This window comes from Zootoca vivipara, chromosome 8 (genome assembly GCF_963506605.1).
Source record: "Zootoca vivipara chromosome 8, rZooViv1.1, whole genome shotgun sequence".
NCBI classification, from domain to species: domain Eukaryota; kingdom Metazoa; phylum Chordata; class Lepidosauria; order Squamata; family Lacertidae; genus Zootoca; species Zootoca vivipara.
In genome coordinates this window covers 59692071-59712564 of record NC_083283.1, presented here as the reverse complement: position 1 = coordinate 59712564, position 20494 = coordinate 59692071, and the positions used below count along the sequence as shown (strand labels likewise).

Below are 20494 nucleotides of genomic sequence, written 5' to 3'. Positions count from 1 at the left end.
ATGTGTATATACAAGCATCAGGATGAGTAAGGCAGCTTTAAAAGTTAACACAATGTGGGTTTTTTCTTCGGAATCAGATAACAGATGGAAACTTTTGAACATGAATGCAGAAATCTCCATGTGCCCCAAACATATCAGACTTTGCTTTTTATAGGCTTGGACTAAGGAGGTGTGTATCATCTAAAAACATAGGGTTTTTTCCCCTTTTTGTTTAGAACCATTGGTTAATTTGTTCAAATTTAGTCAATTAATGAATTAGACATTTGAAACCATCAACTAAGATTTCTTTAATTGGGTGATAGTCCTAACTAAAATGTAGTCCCATGACTGTTTCAATTGTCAATGGTGCTTCTGATTACAGAGTTGAAGATGTAGGTGAACATCAAGATAATTGTGTCCAGAGATTATTACTGACACAATAGATGTTGCACGGTTTCTCCCTGAAAAGGGGCTTTTTTCGGTCATGGCACCAAAAAAATACACATTTTGGAGTGCCGTGCAAGATTGCAGTCCCCCCCCCCCAGTGCTTGGGGGGGGGGAATCATAGTGCAAAATTGAGCAAGATGGCCACTGTTCTCTCGCAAGAAAAAATTGGATGTCCCATTTTTTCTGGGACATTTGCAGAGTATGGTTTAGCAGCATGGCACATATGTATGGGATATATGTATGTGTGTTTATTGAAAGTACTTATACTCTGCGTTTCAGGATAGGCCAACCAAAGTGGCTTACAAAAGATTATCCAAAATTTCCATCTTACTATTTAAATCCAGCTCTTAAATGCACTTCGATCGCAGCAAAATCGTGTGAAAGACGGAATTATTGGTTATGAGGTCATTCTGTGCTGGAAGAATATACTTTTTGGCACTTAGTGAAAATGACTGGTTCTGCTATCTTAAACATTGGGATTTTCTGCCAGGTGTAAGAGAAACAGCCATGGAAGTTAGAGAATGACTCCTGTCCTGCACTTACTGTACCTTGGGGAGCTTCCAAATTTATGAATTTGTTTATTGCAATTTATATAGTCAGACTGCCTGAATCCATGTCACATCAAGAGAGTGGAAAATGCAATGGGTTGGAAAGGGGAGGGGAGCATGTAGTCCAGGGTGCCTGTTATGGTTGTCAATTCCACAGCTCCAATTAACCCATGTGCTGGTCTGCCACAGATACACATATTACAAGACACAGCTCTAGATGAAAGGACCCATTGTAAATGAATTGTTTTGTTTTGCAGATAGCAATGAGACTGGGATATCATCTAAAGAAGTGGTTGCCCACATGAGGAATCTTCTAAAGTTGTTCTTTAGTCCCTGCCCCATACCCATTCAGGGTCTGTGGTAAGATTGAGATTGCAAAATACAGTACCGGTGGCATTAGGCACTTACTCTTTTTTCTTTTTTTAAAGTTGTAATCTTCAGCAGGATACAGAACAGATAAAGAACAAGTAAAGCCCTTCTGGAGATCTTAAATGTAATAAATGATTTAATTGGGTGGAATATAGCATTAATCCAAAGCAAATATTACTTGGTTGTTCACAAGGAACTGTTAATGATGTAGACCTAGAACTCATACAACGTTATTGATAGCAATGAAACTAGTAATATTGGGTAATTGAAAATCTAATAGACCATATATAATGTAGTGGTATATGAAAATCTGGAATATAGTTATTTTCAATAAGTTAACATATTATAAAAGGTGTAAGAAATGATATGCTAAGAAATTGATCAAAGTAAGTAGTTTGTTTTTAAGTTACTAGAACTTGAAATTTCAAGATAATTGTCAACCATATGTTTGGTTTAACTTATTTTAAACTGATTTGGATTCTTTTCTTTCCTTCTTCACAATCGATTGAGCTTCTGATCATTGATATTCTCTTAGTTATTTGCTTATCACCTAGAATTATAAGCATCATATTATGTACATATTATATATAAATATAATGTGAATATATATGAAACTATTAAATGAATATTTTTAACTCATATACCATAGGGTTTTTTTTATAAAAAAAAAATCTGCTCTATAACTTTAAGAATTGGTGCCCATGGGTTGCATCCCATTTGTGCAATACATGTTTGTGCAACAGGACTTCTTTCACACCTCCACACGCACTCCATCCCTCAATCTGCTCCAGAGAGTTTGGGAAAACTGCAGAAGAATGTTGTAAGGTGGTGTGCAGGGGGAGGAGAGGAAGTTCCATTGCACAAGCAGAAGTATTTTCATGAACAGTATAAGTTTCCTGGATACAACCCTATGTTTGGTTGTTTGCATTTACCCACCTCAGCTCCGTTGCCTTTTCCTAAGCAGTCTTTAAACAGAAATCAAATAATAGCAACAATAACAACTAGGGAGACATGGGTAGAAATACCTACTCAGCCTTGGGACAGCTAACTGCTTACCTTGATCTAGTCATCACTTCTCAGCCTAACCTTACTCTGAAAGTTGTTATGAGGGTGAAAGAGCAAAACCTTGAAAAATATAAAATGGAACATCTTTAATTGAATTCATGTATTTATTTTTCTTCCCCTCTACAGAAACTATATATTATATGAAAGCTATGTATATGAAAGACACTGAAGAAAAAAGCAGATAGTCCTAGTAAGAGGTTGAAAATTATGACTGTTGGTACTCCTCCCATCCCTGATTGATTTGAGTACTGTGGTAATCTGAAGGGAACTCTAAACATCTTTCTTTTCACAAAGAAAGAAAGACAAAGCAACAGTCTTTGTCTGACATCACCACAAGTCTAAAGCACATTGAAAAGAAATGACCAGCCTACTTCCAGAAGATACTGTGGAGTCCCAGGGCTCAGATGAGCTTGAATGCAAAATCTGTTACAACCGCTATAACATGAGACAGAGAAAACCTAAAGTACTGGAGTGTTGCCACAGAGTATGTGCCAAATGTCTTTGCAAGATCATAGATTTTGGGGATTCTCCTCAGGGAGTCATTGTTTGCCCATTCTGTAGGTTTGAAACATGCCTGCCTGATGATGAGGTCAGTAGTCTTCCTGATGACAACAATATCCTTGTAAATTTGGCTTATGGAGGCAAGGTGAAGAAGTGCCTACCAGACAATCCCACAGAACTCCTGCTGACTCCCAAAAGGCTGGCCTCTCTCGTTAGCCCCTCTCACACTTCCTCCAACTGTCTGGTTATAACTATCATGGAGGTTCAGAGAGAGAGCCCTCCAACCCTGAACTCAACCCCTGTTGTGGAATTCTACAGGCCCACAAGCTTTGACTCTGTTGCATCTGTACCCCATCACTGGACAGTGTGGAACTGTACATCCTTGCTCTTCCAGACTTCAATTCGAGTCCTAGTTTGGTTGCTAGGCTTGCTATATTTTAGTTCCCTGCCTTTAGGGATCTACTTACTGGTATCAAAGAAAGTCACCCTTGGGGTAGTCTTTGTCAGTCTTGTTCCCTCGAGTCTTGTTATTCTCATGGTTTATGGCTTTTGCCAGTGTATATGTCATGAGTTTCTGGACTGTATGTCTTCTTAATAGCAATTGCAACGAAACATGTGAAATTGCCATAGATGTAGCACTGTTAACTTAAAATTTCTTGTTTGTATTTATTATGTTTATCCTTCAAGGAAAATAGGAGTGCTGACAAGTTCTGTGGTCCTTTTATTATTTTAAAGGGTAATTGAATGGTTGGTTTCTTCTGCTCTATCCTGTTTTACCAATGAATAAACACATAACATTTTTTTAAAGTCTAAGCAATAGAAAGAGGGTGAGACAAGTACAACCACCTAACTGGGTGCCTGATCCTATGCTGCAGTAACATTTTCATTTTCAATAGATTATTCATATAGGAGAATAGTTAAGATTACTGGAGCCATTTCAGAAGAAATGCCTGTTAATATTCTAAACTGTCTCTTATTTACGTTGGTGATAATCAGCTGTGACCCTCTACTGATTAAGTCCCACTGAAACAGGGCAAGAACAGAGATCTAAAAAGGCAATTGGACATTTCATCGGTGCCTCTGATCTTTAACATGCACAAAGAAAATAGGTGCTTCCATCACATCAGAACTTTTTACCAGGCTTCCAGACAGTGAAAGAGACTGAGGAATGGATGGTTGCTTTTAACTACCTAACTGAATAGGTAGAAAATTGTAAAGGAGGCATATGTGCCACAACAATACATGGATGTACTGTATCTTCACTGTTAACATTTCTTCTCAAATCTGTTTTTGATTAAAAGCATTACAAAGCCTTACCTGTGAATATCTTCTGCATGCAGAAATATGAAAAGCTGCTATTTTCCTTGTGCAAGAAAAATCCAGCTGCATCCTGAAGTCTGTTCCTTGTGTGGTGACCTGTTTAGTATGCCCATAGCTTTTGCACGGTCTTACACAACCATGCACATTTCTTATTCTGCCACTTGTGGACCTCTGGATTGCAGTTGTGGTGTTGTAATATGCATAAGCTAAAATAATAATAAACAGATAGAGGGGTTGTTATAAAGTGCTTAGGTTGGTTTAAACTAAGCTTTCCCTAGTAAACAGGTTGGAAGAGGATCACAGCCTTGCCTACTTAACCTAATAATTTTGAACTTATTTTTATGAGGCCATACAAACCTCATGGCTTATACAATCAAAACCAAATCTCGTTATAGCAATTAAAAACTGGATTCAGTTTTGCAACGTAGTCTCACTTTTTTTTACATCCAGGATGAATGACGTATTGAAGTGTGAAAATGCATTAAGTTGTATAATTGTTTGCCCTATTTTTTATTTTAAGTAAGCAAAATGATATTAATATTTAGAAATCTTTAAGGACTTCATAAGAGGCATATAATTTTGGGGATCACATGCAGCATGTCATGGAAGAAGAAAAAGCAAGTAGTGCATAATAGCTGATGCAGGAAATAACTGGTGGGATTCAATTAATAAGTCCCATTAGGACTCCCCCCCCCAAAAAAACCCTGTATTTTTACAAAAGAAAGCACTCAAAGCACATCTAAATAAGTGTTAGTTTTGTCCATTACTAATGGCTAGCATTGAAAACTTAATATTTCTTAGAATGATCTGTTACTACTACTTTAAAGTGCTTGCAAGAAGGCATGGGTAGTGGCATGGCCAGCAGCAGTAAACCACAAAGTGTAACTGATTTGTGACTCCATCAGATACGAAAAAGTCCATCCAAGAGGGGAAAAAAAGTTTTATAGTGTCAGTAACGTTTGTATAATTTGTTTGTGTGCATACATGTTACAAGAATTTATATATTTGTAGGGAATTCACCTTCAAAATTGTCCAAGATGTACTATCTCCTAATAAATGAGTTCTTGACGTAGGATGGAATGTAGGTATAAATGTGTGTCATTTCTGTACATGACTGTGTACTGTGCTTGTTGTCATCTCTGATGTTTCTATCAGTCTATGTTTAACCTGTATGTTTTTTAAGATCTGCTATTGATGTAGTACACATACTTTTTATGTTTTAACACATGTCAAATGTTTATAATGTCTACTCAGAAATAATACTTAATATTTGTAATTCATTTCAAGGGCTCAAAGTCTTCACATAGCCTTACAACAACTCTTTATGGCCAGCACTATTACAGTATTATATTGCAGACTGGGGAAACAGGCAGAAACTGAGAAAATAATGACATGCCTAAGACCACCTCATCACCTTGTTATTATAGTTCTCTCATTCTGCCCCAAATAGTTCCTGAAGCATTGTTTTTGAATACATAACAGTATCAGCATTTGCATAACTAGTTTTGAATAGCAGAATGAGTCAAAAGCCCTTCCCTTTCAATTTCATGACATCCCATGGGATGGCCTTTGGATTGTGTAAACAAATAAATCTGAAGGCAGAGTTGTGTTCAGATGCTCTTACCATGATATGCTAAAGTAGTCTTTCTCCAGCATCATAATCATAGACACTGTGCAGGTGAGACATACAGTGATATGGGATCAGAATAGAGAGAAGGGAGTAAACTATTCTCTCTGCACTGAAGTCAGAAGTCTGATAATATGAATGTGAGTATAGGGGGGAATGCTCAGAATCCTTGATATACTGCATATTTTGCTACCTATGACAGAATAGGAGGAGCCAGATTGTTTTTTCCGCTGCGGAAGAAGCTTGGCTCCTCCCTGGACCATACATCTATGGTTGCAAATGCAGTGCAGATCCAGGCAAATTTTAGATTCAAAAAGGAAAACTTGGGTGCCTGGAATCTTAATCTAGTTGAATGTTTATGCTGTCCTTTATGTAAATAAGGAAAAGAGCCAAACCATTTTTTTCCTGACATGAAACACCATTCTGTGTAAGGGTGGAGAGTGTAGCTTCAAAACTGCACAACAAGCATTGTGTTAGCAGGGGCCATGTGACATGAGATGCCAATGGTATTGAACCTGGTCATATAAAACCATAGAGTCAAATTATCTGATTCTGGTCCAGCTCTACTTCAGATGGCCTTAGTTTACTTGCCAGTCTCTCATCTGCCTGGTTTATTGTTCAAATGTCTTGGTAGTTTGTTTTTCAGAAGTTTGTTCCTAGAGGGGCCAATTAGAAACAGAAGAGGGAAGGAGGAAGAAAGAGGAGAAAGAAAGGCGTTGGAGGTCAAAAGAACGAAGACAGAAATGGTAAGAAACAAAAAAGGAATGAAAAAGCAACTTGTTTTGATTTCAATATCTGCCTTCTGGGTTCTTGTTATGAAAAGGGAAATAAATTGATATGTGGTGGAAAGTCATTATTTAAAATATAAATATAAATTATTGGTGGAGGAAGCTCATGTGTATTTACAATAACAAAGATCCCACTCCCACATAAGTGACTGATGGACAAAACTGAGATGCGGTGAAATGTGCCTTAGGGGAACAGAAATGAATAGTACCGATGCATAGCCTTAGTGGCAGACTTCAGAAAGAGAGCTCTCAGCAAGGGAAACCAGCAGCAGCTCAAGCTGTGCTCCCTTTAAATGATTCCCCCGCCCCTGGCTGGTTGACATTTAATCAAACTGAAAAGGAGGGGGAGAGCCTCTTACCTCCTACCTTGACTGACTTGAGGCTTGATTGTGCAAAATTGAGGAAATCATAGGGAACTGCAGGTGGTCAATGCAACAGAAAATCAGAATCTGGTTAAGCAGATTCACCTGGCAACCTTCAAAATGCTTAGCTATTATGAGCAGCAACACAAGACACTAACTCCCTCCCAAAAGGTAAGCTTTGGCCAGGGATCCAATTGGTGGAGCACAGGTTTTTCATATAAAAAGAGCCCTTCTGGGTCAAGCCAAAGGCCCATCTAGTCCAGCATCCTGTTTTCACAGTGGTCAACCAGATGCCTATGGGAATTCTACAAGCAGGACTTGTGCTGTCCAGCAACCAGCCTTCTGTCCATGGTTCAACTTTTAGTAGTTATTTTTAAAAGATCTTAGTTGAAATAGGACTCTGGGGTTGCGGCGCTCATCTCGCTTTACTGGCCGAGGGAGCTGGCGTACAGCTTCCGGGTCATGTGGCCAGCATGACTAAGCCACTTCTAGTGAACCAGAGCAGCACACGGAAACGCTGTGAGGTTGAGGCTTCACATTAATTGTTCAAAAGCATGCCAAATGCAAACTTTTACCTTTCAATAAAAAGCGGGTTTGTATCATTGAAAGCTCTGTCATTGTGTTTTTCTAAGACAAAAATTTTTAATGTACAAGTTGGCTTTTTCTAAACTAAAACCTCAGTATTCAGGTTAAATTGCCATGTTGGCACTTTGCGATAAATAAGTGGGTTTTGGGTTGCAGTTTGGGCACTTGGTCTCTAAACGGTTCACCATCCCGACCTATCCACTTTATCTTCACAACCCTGTGAGTTGGGATAGGGTGAAAGACAGTGACTGGTCCAAGGCCACCCAAGTGAGCTTCATGGCCAAGTGCGGATCTGAACCCTGGCATCTCACCCTTAACCACTGCAACACATTGGCTCTAGGTCTGCAGACCTGATCAAAAGGCTTTTGGACACATTTGGTCACAATCCAGTGCACCCAGTTATGGAATCGATTGAGTTTAAACTTGTATAAGCCAGTAATGGTTTCTGACCATTCTATATTGCACCTTGGCTATTGTTCCAAGACAACATGTTGTTCCAAGAAGTCAAGGGCCAAATTGCATGTTGAGACTCAATGCTCTTGATTTCCTTTTAATTACACGTGAAAGGGTGATTGCTATTGGAGTAACAGTGTATAAGGAGGAAGGTTTTTCCCTTCTCTACCCTGCCAGCAACTACCCCCTCTGCCAGAAATTGGGGTGTGCAGCTGTGTGGCTTTGAAAAAAATGTTCTCATTGGTGCCAACACAAACTTGTTATCAATTCTCATAGCCAGAAGGATTGGTTTTCAAGTAGTCACTGTTAAGGAGAAAAAGGGGGCAATCCTCGTCTTCTTGTGCACTCAGTCACAGTAATAATTGCCCCCATGCCTATAATTAATTAAAGAAAAACAAGAGCTATAGCTGCATGCTGTGTATTAAGCATAACACGTAGTTTGCCAAGGCAGAGGCAAACAGTAATCCATTGATCGTTCAAGTGTTTAACAATCATCTGTTTAAACAATATTATTTCTTTTCAAAAATCAGCCAACTAGCAATTTATATATGAACTCTAGTGATACTGTTCAGACTTGGGCTGTGTTAATTTCTGATAGCTTGCCACTGCAGATGTTTAATTGCTGCTAAGCATAAACTGATTTTCTTAAATGAAACATGTTAATATTTCTAAACTCTTTCTAATATTGCATAAGCTTTTCTTAAATGCTAGCTGCTGTTGACATCAGTTTCAGCAAATATATTTAGCACAATACACTAATGTGTTGGCGGTAAGCCTCTTAATGAGTCTTAAGGGAGCTTTCTTTGATTTGTTTTAAATTGCAGTCACAACGAAGAGAACAATTACTGTAGCTTTCAAAGATACGAGCACTGCAGTACTTCCTAAAACATGTTCCTTGCCACAGCCGTGTAGCCCTTGCAGCTCAATAAACAGCTGATTATACTAAGGATACAGTAAAACTAACCTGAACCCATTGGATTCTTGTACATTCTACACATTGGGCATGCCTATCTAGCTATTATGCAAGATGGAATCAGCTGTCCCTTCATCCTTTTAATGAAGGTGAGTGAAAGTATATACTGTAGCATGTTGACAAACACACAGCATCTATAAACTTTAAAACAAGGGTTGCATAAAGTATGAAACCCCCTATGGTTTGGGGTCTCTCTCCTTCCTGCGTGTTGTGAATGGGGATTCTGTTGCAACAGTATTTCAAATAAAGATCTGGCTTACTAGCCGCCTTACTTGGTTGCAAGTCTCTCGCTTCCCAACCGGCAGATAACCCTCCCTGGGAAATTCTGAGTGCTGGTAGAATGACTCAAATTGGTTTTCCCTGGTGAGTTTATAACACTATCAACCCTACCTAAAGATTCCAGAGATTGAATATCTGCCTCTGTGCATGTAATTGGATATGTGTTTCTGAGAGCCATCTAAACAAGTCACTCCTTTAAATAAATATCAGTTCTTATAAATTGATCCTGACTGTGGTAGTTACAGATAAAAACAACCATGTAGAGCAGGGGGTGGGGAAAAAATTTTCTGGCTGGCAGATCAGGTGCTTATATCCCCCCCCCCAAAGGGTCCCCACCTGTCAGTCAACTGGCACCACACCTTCAAGTCCCAGTTGTGTGGACTTCAAAGCCAACACAGGGAAGGTTTTTCTTTTTCTTTTTTTCCAGACAAGTGCTCAAGAACAAAAACTCCATACTGAGTCCATTGGGGTGATAGCAGGGACAGTAACAGTGGCTTTGGAACAAACAAAACCACACAGAGCCCTGCAGAGTTCAACCTCCTTTTGCAGCTCATGGCCTTCCAGTTTTAATCAGCACCTGCTAAACACTTTCTGGTTCTTTGGTAGCAATCATCAGTTCTTGCGAGTTGAACTGAAATCAATAGGATTTAATTTCCACATGCATGGAGACACTACTACAGCCTCCACTTAATGAGGCTTATAGGACAAACAGGCCATGCTTCTTTTCGCTAGCTTGGAGATTTGGGGCATGTGTTAGCCACACGTGTTGTTGTTTTTTAAAAAGGCTTTCCCTTCCTTTGTTATGAATCTTGCCTTTAAACCAGGGACAAGAGTGAACGCTGACAACTTGAAACCTGTCAGTGTTGGCAAGGTTTTGGGAGAAAGTCACTCCGACACTGTTCCTGATCAGGCTGATGCAGCAGCAGCAGCAGTAGAGAAAACACTCTGTGAGCAACAGTGACAGCGCAGTAAGTGATTGGGTGAGCCATCAGTTCATAGCCCTGCACATCTTTCCTGTGCTCCAACTGGTGACAAAGGGATTGTTTAGCAGGCAGGCAGCTATTGCCCACGGCAGAACCTCCATTAGTAAGCTGCTGGTGACTTCAGCCTCATACTTCCAACCACCCAAGAAATGTAGAAGCAGCATTTTAATCATCACTCTAGTGAAGCAGCTGAGTGCTAATTAGATTATGGTTTATGAATTTCAAATTCAAGGAAGACTGCCTAAAGCTGTCATTCTCTCCCTGCATGACTTCACGTCTCCCTCCTGCTTCTGTCTGTATGCTCACCAGGCCCATTGCTGGGGCACTGACATTCAGGGGACAGATGGCACAAAGGGGGTATAATTATATTGATGGAGCACATGCCTTGGCTAACTACAAAGTCTCATTCAAATATAATTGGAGTATTGTAACAAATATTTAACTGTTCCAAAGTTTTACACCTGAAATGCAATGGTTCACTTTAGGGGATTTTAAATTAAGGAATATTATTTGGGAAGAAGGGTGGGATACGTACTAAATAAAAGCTGCATCTGCTGACCTGCACATGACAATTGCCAGTATTTGCATGGCCAGCACGGTCGTAGCATTGATCACATTTGCATCCCACCATTTCCCCCAATGAGCTTATTGTGGTATACATGGGCTGAGTTACACACACTGTCATTGAATTGCTTGAGACTACCCAGTGAGCTCCTAGCCTGCAGCGATTAGAACCTGGGTCTTCTAACACCCAACAACAAATGCCTAAGAAGAGCCTTTGGCAACCTGGTGGTCTCTATATGTTTTGGACTCCTGTTCCCACTAGGATGTTTGTCATGGAAACACCAGTCTTGTTAAAAGGGAAACACATAAAAAACCCACACACCAGTGCTTGAGGAATAAATTATGTGTGAATGGGCAATCTTGGATCTCACAGCATTTTTTTAAAAAATTCTTTTACTCAAGTGTTGATATGGAGAGCTTCAGATTGGCTTTGGATGTAGTGGGTGATGGCAGCATTTAACATGTTCTCCCCAATAAGAGGGAAGGGGAGCTTGGTGTACCTAGAGCAGTGTTTCTCAACCTTTTTTGGGCCACGGCACACTTGTTCCATGAAAAAAACCACGAGGCACACCACCATTAAAAAAGTTAAAAAATTTAACTCTGTGCCGCCCTATATTGACTATATAATTATGACTGTAATTTAAGCCATGTGCAACTGTACTTCGTGCCTATTTTATAGTTTCGTTTTTCATCGTTTAATTTCCATCAGCTGTCATAACTGTTCTGTTTTATATACATTATGAATTTTTTTTTAAGCTTTACCTCCCCCCCAAAAAAATATTACAATAGTTCAGCCAGCTATCTCCCTGTCTTGCTATTCCCCCCCCCTAGGCATTTTATTTTATTTGAATACGTATAGGCCCCCTATTAAGTAGGAAGGAGGAAATTAATCTCCCTCCCGCCGCCCCATGGGAGGGGAGAAGCCTTCAGACCCCCAATTCTCCTCTCCCGCGGCCCGAAGTAGTACAGTCCAGGCAAGGCTCTGCCTGCCCCCGGATTACAAGGGCGCGTGCACTTCCAGGGGAGCTGCGGGGCGGCTCAAAGGCGAAAGGTTACCTTGTCGCTGTTTATTGGTGGCCGCCAGGCACGTGACAATGCAAATCGCCCTTCTCGTCGCGGCACACCAGCCAGTGTCTCGCGGCACACTAGTGTGTCGCGGAACAGCGGTTGAGAAACGCTGACCTAGAGGGCATTATGAGGCAGTGCAGAGGTACAAGCACAGGAGGGAGCAGTTAATAATGATAATTACATCTGCAGCCCACACTGCGTACTGCTGGCCACCCAGCAGCTAAGTGCTTCCATGGTGTGTGTTGAGCTAGCAGTCTTTGTGCCTCCCCGCCACCTCACCATTCCCCTCAGTAAAGGTGCTGGATTCCCTTCTGATACCTCATCATGTGGTCTGCCATCTGAGCTAGTGCTAAGATCCTCGATCCTTTCGATGCAGACAGCAGCATTTTCAAGAGATGACATTAGTATGACAGCCATTGTTGCTGAGGTGTACATACTTGTTTCCTTTGTCCCACTATCATCTCATGTCAAACTGATTTGACTAGCATTTGAAGTACTACAAACAGGCAAAACCTATTTGACGGAGACCATAGTGGCATATATATTGTTACACCCCACCCCATTCTCTGAGCAATGTGAGAATCCAGGGGCACAGTCGAGGCACAGTGGAGACTGTGGTGTCTTTAAGATATATGGTTTATTGACACTTAAATACAACCTGAACCTGTGATGGAGGGGCTCACAGCATTAACACTCCAAGAGGGTCCTGTTTCTCCCATTGCTGCAGCCTTGGATTAAAAAAGAAATTAAACATGACTCTGACTCTCTCTCTTGCTTGCTTACTTTAACAGACTGCCACCCCCCACCCCCACCACAAGCTCTCATCCCAGCCAACTGCTATCCTAAACAACTGTTCTCCTTCAAACACTGGCCTTTGTCCTGCTAACTAACTCCTGAGGATGGCCCCTCTCTCTGAAAAGATTCCTAATGGCTCATCACTTGCCTTTTGTTCTCCTTCATGGTCCATCTTAGGTGATCTCTTGAAGCCAGTCTGCCTTAACTTTAACATGCTACATCTAGTGTCTGACACCCAGGAATTATTAGAAGAAAGTCCAGGCACCCCACAAACTCATTCTCTCTCTCTCTCTCTCTCTCTCTCTCTCTCTCTCTCTCTCTCTCTCTCTCTCTCTCTCTCTCTCTCTCTCTCTCTCTCTCTCTCTCTCCCAGTGTTTCTCAACCTTTTTTGGGCCACGGAACATTTGTTCTATGAAAAAAAATCTCGCGGCACACCAACTCTGTGCCGCCCTATATTTAGTTTAGTTTGGAGGGGAGACGTAAAGCATGCCACTGAAGAACTGTTGCGCAGTAGCCAGGCGGACCCACCAGGCGCTCTCACCTGGGTTGGGGGGTGGCGAGGGGCCCTCTCCTCCCTATCTTTCCCTTTTTCCCTCACCTGGGGGGGCCTCCCTCCTTTTCCTCTTCTCCTGGGGCGGCTGGGGTGGCGACGGCTGCGGCGACGAGGCAGGGCCGTCGCGTGGTGGGAGGTCCAGGGCTTCAGAGCTCTTCCCGGCCACAGGCGGGCTCGCTGGGGGGCTTTAGCGGCTCCCCGCTTGATCCGCCGGGCGATTCCGATGCCCACGCGGCTGCCGCGGAGCCCAGGGGTCCGTCGATCCTCCAGCCGGGCGCTTTCGGTGTCGCTCCGGTGGGGTCGCGGGGGGGGGCCCTCCAGCGGCTCCCCGGTCGATCCACCGGGCTCACTTGGCGCCCGCGTACCACCGGCGGCGGTTCCGGCGGTCCGGAGGCTAGGCTGGCGGCACGGGCACGCTGGTCGCTCTCAGGAGCTTCGTGCTGCCACGCCGCGCGCCATCTTGCCTCGCCGGAAGTCCGTCAGCAATGCAAAGCGCCCTTTTCCTCGCCGCACGTCGCGGCACACAAGCCGGTGTCTCACGGCGGTGTCTCATGGTGTCTCACTGTGCCGCGGAACACCGGTTGAGAAACGCTGCTCTATACCATGAGCAAGGATGACTCTCCCGTACCATGTTTGGGTATCTGAAAAATACCATTTGTGCCTGCTGAAAAAACCTGGATTTGTATGTGTGGCTGTATGTATGCTGCACATTCATATGGTTGAAATCTGCATCCTTAAATCACTTTCTAGAATCCAAATTCTTTTGTTATTCAGCTTTTCTTCTCCCCATCAGACACACTTGATGTTAAATGAAAATCTGCAACATGGTTCATTAACAAAAGGCAGCCTGTTAGATTTCTTCCTTCCACTGCAAAATCCATTAATAATCATTTATAAATTGGCCTAGTGTGCTTTAGGGAATGTTTGTGTAATTTTCAAAGAAGCCAGGTTCTTATGAAAGCCATTGCCTAAAGAAAGAGAGGTTGCCAGTTAATTTCTTGTTCCTCTTCTCGCTCTGAATAGTTACAGCCGTCTTGATTAGATATTGGAGACACTTTCTCAGCAGGCTCTCTTGGCTCTTAGGAAGGGATTCTGGAGGTTTGCCAATCAAATGGGAGGTTGTTCAGCACACCAATTATTTAACTGGTGGGTTGTGGTAGTCTGGGGTTTTCCCAGTTACTTGCCAGCACTTGGTATTTGTAACAACAAAGCACAAGGGGATGAGCTGCTTTTGCTTCTGGGTAGCAATGGTCCATGCCTGCCAGTCTCAGATTGTGATTGGTTGATTATCCTTCTGCAGAGACTCCCCAAAATATCCCAGACTTATTCTTTCCCTGAATCAAATTGGTAGTCAACATGGTAAGTGAAAGTGGGCCATCTCTACATGACATCCCCATTCCCTACAGTACATGTCCCCAGATCACTCATAATATATATTGCCATGTAGTCAGTTCGGAAGGGACCATTTCACCAAGTGGGCAGGGCCTCCAACCCTCCATCACCTGACATCATGTGATTCTTTGCAGCTTCAGCTTGAATTTGGCACTGTACAAGGCAGCAGAAAAAGTTCCCAACTCAAAAAGCAGCAAACACAAGCCATGGCCACAAAGGAAGAATTGGGAGTGGCCTTTGGCCCAGGAACATCCCCTTGTGTGGAGGAGCTCTATACACTCACCCTGGTGCATGAATAGGGTGGGTCCCTTTACACCAGGGATCAGCAACCTTTTTCAGCCGTGGGCCAGTCCACTGTCCACAGACCATGTGGTGGGCCGGACTATATTTTGAAAAAAAAATATGAACGAATTCCTATGCCCCACAAATAACCCAGAGATGCATTTTAAATAAAAGCACACATCCTACTCATGTAAAAACACGCTGATTCCCGGACCTTCCGCGGGCCGGATTTAGAAGGTGATTGGGCCGCATCCGGCCCACGAGCCTAAGGTTGCCTACCCCTGCTTTACACAATTATTGTGTGTGGTGCTTAGCTGGCAGACACACTAGCCATGGGAAACCGTAGCCAGCAGGTGCAGTGTTGCTCCATGCAACAACACATGAGGGCCAGCCTGACAATGAAGCGAGGTGAGGCTGTTGGCTCAGGCGGTGGATCTGCACGATGCCTCATGACACCACCCACCCACTGCCACTAATGCCCACCCACCCCTTTTACTTCCTGGGCCACCTCAGGCAGTGTGCATGTGGTGGCATGCATACATGTGGCATTTTTAGTTTTGCCTAGGGAGCAAAACGTCCTGGGACAGCCCTGCTGAACACCTCTCTTGAAAATTCTCTATTGGAGATCCATATTCCCTGTGCAGACTTACAGTTCCCAAGGGTCATTGGAGAAAGGAAATATTTCTTACACTAGTCACTCCTATGTCTTAAGTACATGGAGCAGGTAAGCTTTTCCCCAACTTGGTGCTCTGGACTAAAAATCAGGAAGAACTTTCTGACAGTAAGAGCTGTTTGACAGGGGAACGGTCTCTCCCTTGGAAGGTGGACTCTCCTTCATTGTAAGTTTTTAAGCAGAGGTTGGATGGCCATCTGCCATGCATGCTTTAGCTGAGATTCCTGCATTGCAGGGGGTTGGACTAGATGACTCTCGTGGTCCCTTCCAACTCTACAATTCTATGATTCTATGACTGCAGCATCCATCAGACCTGAACAAGGCCAATGGTCAAGAATGATGGGAGTTGTATTCCAAAACATCTGGAGGAGACCAGGTTTGGAAAGAGCACTACAGTACAGAGTCATCCAAAGATTTCTATTCACATGTCCCATATTCCCAGAAAAGTTGACTGTAGAGTTCCCAGCTCAGCAAAGCCAGCTGTGGGTCTCACCCAGTTGCCACAGACCTTTTGGCTTCAAACATTTTATCAAATGGCTCTTTTTAAATTTCTCTGTGATGGGCAACCAGCTGGAGAAAACATGAAACCGTCATCTTAATTGACTTCCTTTTTCCATTTTCCCCTCTCTTTCAGCTATTTTCTGTCATATCAATTGCATCCACTCAGAGTGCAAGGAACACATTACTGGATTGTGTGTAAGAATAACATTATCTCACAAATATTGAAAATGGAAAGTTTGCCTCTCTCACAAGGTTTCAGAAACGTGAATTTGAACTTCATTAATCTAAAATGATACATCTTGTCTTTACATAATTGCTTTGGATGTGGTGGGTATCTACATTCTGGGATGTAATATGACAGGCTAAATCTCTGTTTGATCTGCCACATTCTTCCTAATAAAGATGTTCCTTGCTTTTAGTCAGCTTGAATTTTTTAGTATAAAACCACTGGCTGCCATCCAGCACACAATTACATCCATCAATTAAATGTGCATTAAGTTGCCGGATCATTCATCTACTATAATCAGGCCATCCAGGGAAAAGAAACCTGAGTTGGGTTGGAGGAAAGAAAATATATTTGCTATATTCCTGCCCAAAATTTCCTCCAAGGAACTCAGGGTAGTGTATGCAATTCCCTCATTTTATTCTTACAAAAAGCTCTGCGAGGTAGATTATGCTGAGTGTGTGTGACTTGGTCCAAGTTACCCAGTGTGTGTCATTCCCAGCTCTGGCCTGATGCCACACTGATTCCTTTGAGGATGAACCAAACACTCCCTACAGGATGACCTTGAGTAGCAGGCAGGGCCCCCTGAATTCAATGCTGATGATCCCTTGGGGGGACCTCTAGGTTACTATCTGATGAAGAACCCCTAGAACTGTCAGAGGTGAAACAACCACCCCAGTTCTTGAGAGCACCAGCAGCAACAGCTTTGGGTCCAGGCCAGAGAGCAATGACATATATACGTATGTACGTGTGTGTGTGTATCTTTCCAGAGTCATCAGTCAACTTGTGAATGAGCAATCCCTAATGCCCCTTCACTGTCAGCAGCTGTTGAAAGGGTGGGTTGAAAGGGTTGTTTAAGGGGCCAAAATATATAAGGCCTCCCTCCCAAGTCTCATAGTTGCTGTAAAAAGCACAGGTCTCTGGTTTCTTGATCGTGCTTCTGGTTCCCCTGCCTTGCTGAACTGGGTTGTTTCCAGGCCTTGCTTCAGGATCATGTTTTGGACTTAGACTGATTAGTGCTTGATCTCGGCTAGCTGAGATAACGTTGCATCTTGTATCCTGCTCTCGGGTGTCTCAGTAAAGGGCTTTTACCTCCTAGCCCCTGAATGTAAAGCTATACTAAGTTTCATGTGCTGCCGACCTAAACAACTGGACTATGCTAGCTCCTCCTATCATGCCTCATGTGATGGAGCAGCCATTTCTGAAGATGATTACACTCCTGATCTGCTAAGGTGCTCAGTAAAATGGATGGAGTTGTGTAATTATGCACTGTAAGTGCACATGGACACTGTGCCATTATAACAGCTCTTTAGCTGTTCTGACCATTTTGCTGATTTCAGGACCATTCCAGACTATTGTTGCTCATCATTGTAGCATTTATATAGAACTCCTGAGTATTCAAAGTACATTCTGTCCTCTGTTTCAGCTGTTCTTACAACAGTTCAATACACTGGCCAGATGAATAAGAGTATAGGGTTCCTGTATCTCTGATAGTTCTGCAGCATGACAAGCTCCAACTCCTGTTATTTCTACCCTCTGCACAACTATTAAAAGAGCCTTGCCCTCTTTTCCATCTGGCCACCCTACAGTGTTACTGTAGACTGCAGAGAGGGCAGCGATAGCAATAGTTATAGCTCTCTGGCATTGATGTGACTCAATTATTGTATTATGGAGAATACAGAAAGATTTGTTGTCAAACTGCTGCATTCCCTTGATCCCTGCTGTTGGTGACCATTACTGTTTGGAGTGATGTACAAGATGGTTAGAAGCTGTGTGAAGCTGACCAAACACTTTAGAGCACATTATTGTACCTGCTGCATGGCAGCAGGGGGGGTGGAGAAGGCTTTTTTTGCTTCCTCCAGCACATCTTCAAGGAGCTATCCAGCAGAGCTTTTGAAGGCAGACCATAGCCACCACCTGCTGTGAATCTTTTGTTAAACATTTTGAGGATAAAAATGCTCATCTCTACAACATCTTGGTACCACACTTGTCAGTGTACAAGCCACAGCTGTCAAGACAGGTGCCGAATGCTACATCTGGCCCTGTGTTTTGGGATCAGTTTTGGCTATTGTGGCCTGAGGACATGGTCAAGGTGCTTGCCCTAATATATCTGACCTGTGCTTCCTCAAGTTGTTCCTCTTGGTCAGTTAAAGCTAGCTGGGGACGCCATGGCTAGATGAGTCCAAGCAAGGTGTGATAAATACCTTGTTGCATGAGGGAGTGGTATCTACTGCTTCAAAAGAGGTGGTAGTGTGCATCCTGAAAAAATCCAAGCTGAACCTCCTTGCATACAGCTACTACCTGGTTCCCTACCTCTGGTTAGGGAAGGTGCTTGAGATACCGGTAGTTGTGGTGGAGCAACTGAAGGTATTCTTGGAGGGGGAGATAACAATATATGGTAATGAGTACAGCAAGATCTTTGAAGGGATGTTAACAATATATAGCAGTGGAGATGTAGGAAGTTGTGGCAATCAGCTCTAGGAAAATCAGGAGGTTTACCATGCTATTGGGTAATGGTAGCAATTAGGAAAATTATGCAGTGAGGTTATGCAGCAGTTGTTTGGTTAATCTATATATGAAACGTGAGCAGGATAAAGATCTGCTTGGACAGCCCAGTAAGTGATGTGAACCGATGGAACACCAGTTTCTGATGAGAAGCTACAATTTAGAAATTTCCTCTCAATGTTTGACTTTTTGTGTCCAAAACATTCATTGACCTGAAATAGCCTTAGGAGACAGCTTTGTAAGAAACTGCTGCCATCTATGGGTGGAATCATAGCAAACCATATATATTCCATAAATGTTTACAAGTGAGTTACTTCATGAAGCATCAGTTTTCTTTATGGAATATCATGTGGAAAACCTGTTTATTACAACCAATATAACAGTATGTGTTGAGAAGGGAGAAGCAGCAGAGAGACAACATATAAACATTCTTTCAGAGGAAGGTGGGAAAGTTTTGGAACAACTGAATGCTTACACAAGACAGATTAGCACCAAATCCACTAGGATTTGTTCTCTTCCCTTGGAAAAACAATTGCATCTGGTTTGTTTCCACTACAAATATTTCATCTGTGCTATATTTCTGAAAGCTGGGGTGGGCAGAATTCAGGCTTGCAGGATCTCCCTTGTTTTTACTAGAATCCTGATGTCCACCAGTGAGTCAGGGCCAACATAGTGAACCTGTTGGCACTCACCACCAATTAGGGTTGCCAGACTCAATAGAGGAAAAGACTTCTGTGCCTTTATTGCCCTGCTCTCTTTTGAGTCTGGAAACCTTAAAGAGAAACCAGCAGACCCTTTGTTTAATTTTCAAGCAAAGGGTCTGCTGGTTTCTCTAAGGTTTCCAGACTCAAAAGAGAGCAGGGCAATCAAAGGCACAGACGTCCTTTCCTTTATTGAGTCTGGCAACCCTACCACAAATTTAGTTAAGTCCACTATTAAAGTGAGCAATGTATGTGCTCAAATGCAGAACCCAAATGCCTCCCTCCTCAAAAAGGTCAATAATCTAAAAAGTTTTTCTATGCTATTTAGATTCCTGAACAATAGAGAAGTGTTGCTTAAAGCAAACTGTTTCAACTTGCTGTATAACAGGACTGGCCTTCACATTGTATTTCAATTGATAATATGGATAGTGTGATCATTACAGTATAATGAAACAGAATTTGAAGGTCTCTTTATAATTATTACATTTTACATTGAGGAGAAATGGTAGGATATAAATTCAATAAATAAATAAAACAGTAAGTTTCCCCTTTTTTCTGCACGATAGAAATTCAACAGATTGAGCTTTCCCTTCCTGAAAAAGTTTCACCTTTTAAACTTTTGCCTGTCACAAATCTGAAGAAACGTTGTCCGCCTTATGTTGCTGCTGTGTTTGTCATCTCTGTCTTGCATACAATCTGAGAGCATGCAGATGATGTGAGTGCTTCAGTCTTTGCAAATGTATTTTTTTATAGTCACAAGCAGTGAGTGATTCTTTGAAGAGTAAATATCAAAGGAAATCTTGTTACATCTAGTAAAATTCTCAGACTAAAAAGAAAACTGCATGAAAACTAAAAAGAAAGTTACTGCCATTACTTAATGGTATTAAGAAATGTTTTAATTGAATATATACAAATAAATTGTAAACAGATAAAGACATTGTCAGGATTATTGCAACAA

At 42.2% G+C, this 20494-nt stretch overlaps 1 protein-coding gene across 1 annotated transcript; it reads left to right on the top strand.

Annotated features, from left to right (window-relative positions):
• Positions 1 to 306: 306 nt before the first annotated feature.
• Positions 307 to 5294, top strand: RNF182 (ring finger protein 182). The gene is made up of 2 exons (XM_060277952.1): positions 307 to 1334; positions 2535 to 5294. The coding sequence occupies exon 2, from the start codon at positions 2767 to 2769 to the stop codon at positions 3502 to 3504; it is 738 nt and encodes a 245-aa protein (XP_060133935.1). The 5' UTR covers positions 307 to 1334; positions 2535 to 2766; the 3' UTR covers positions 3505 to 5294.
• The last annotated feature ends 15200 nt before the right edge of the window (positions 5295 to 20494 follow it).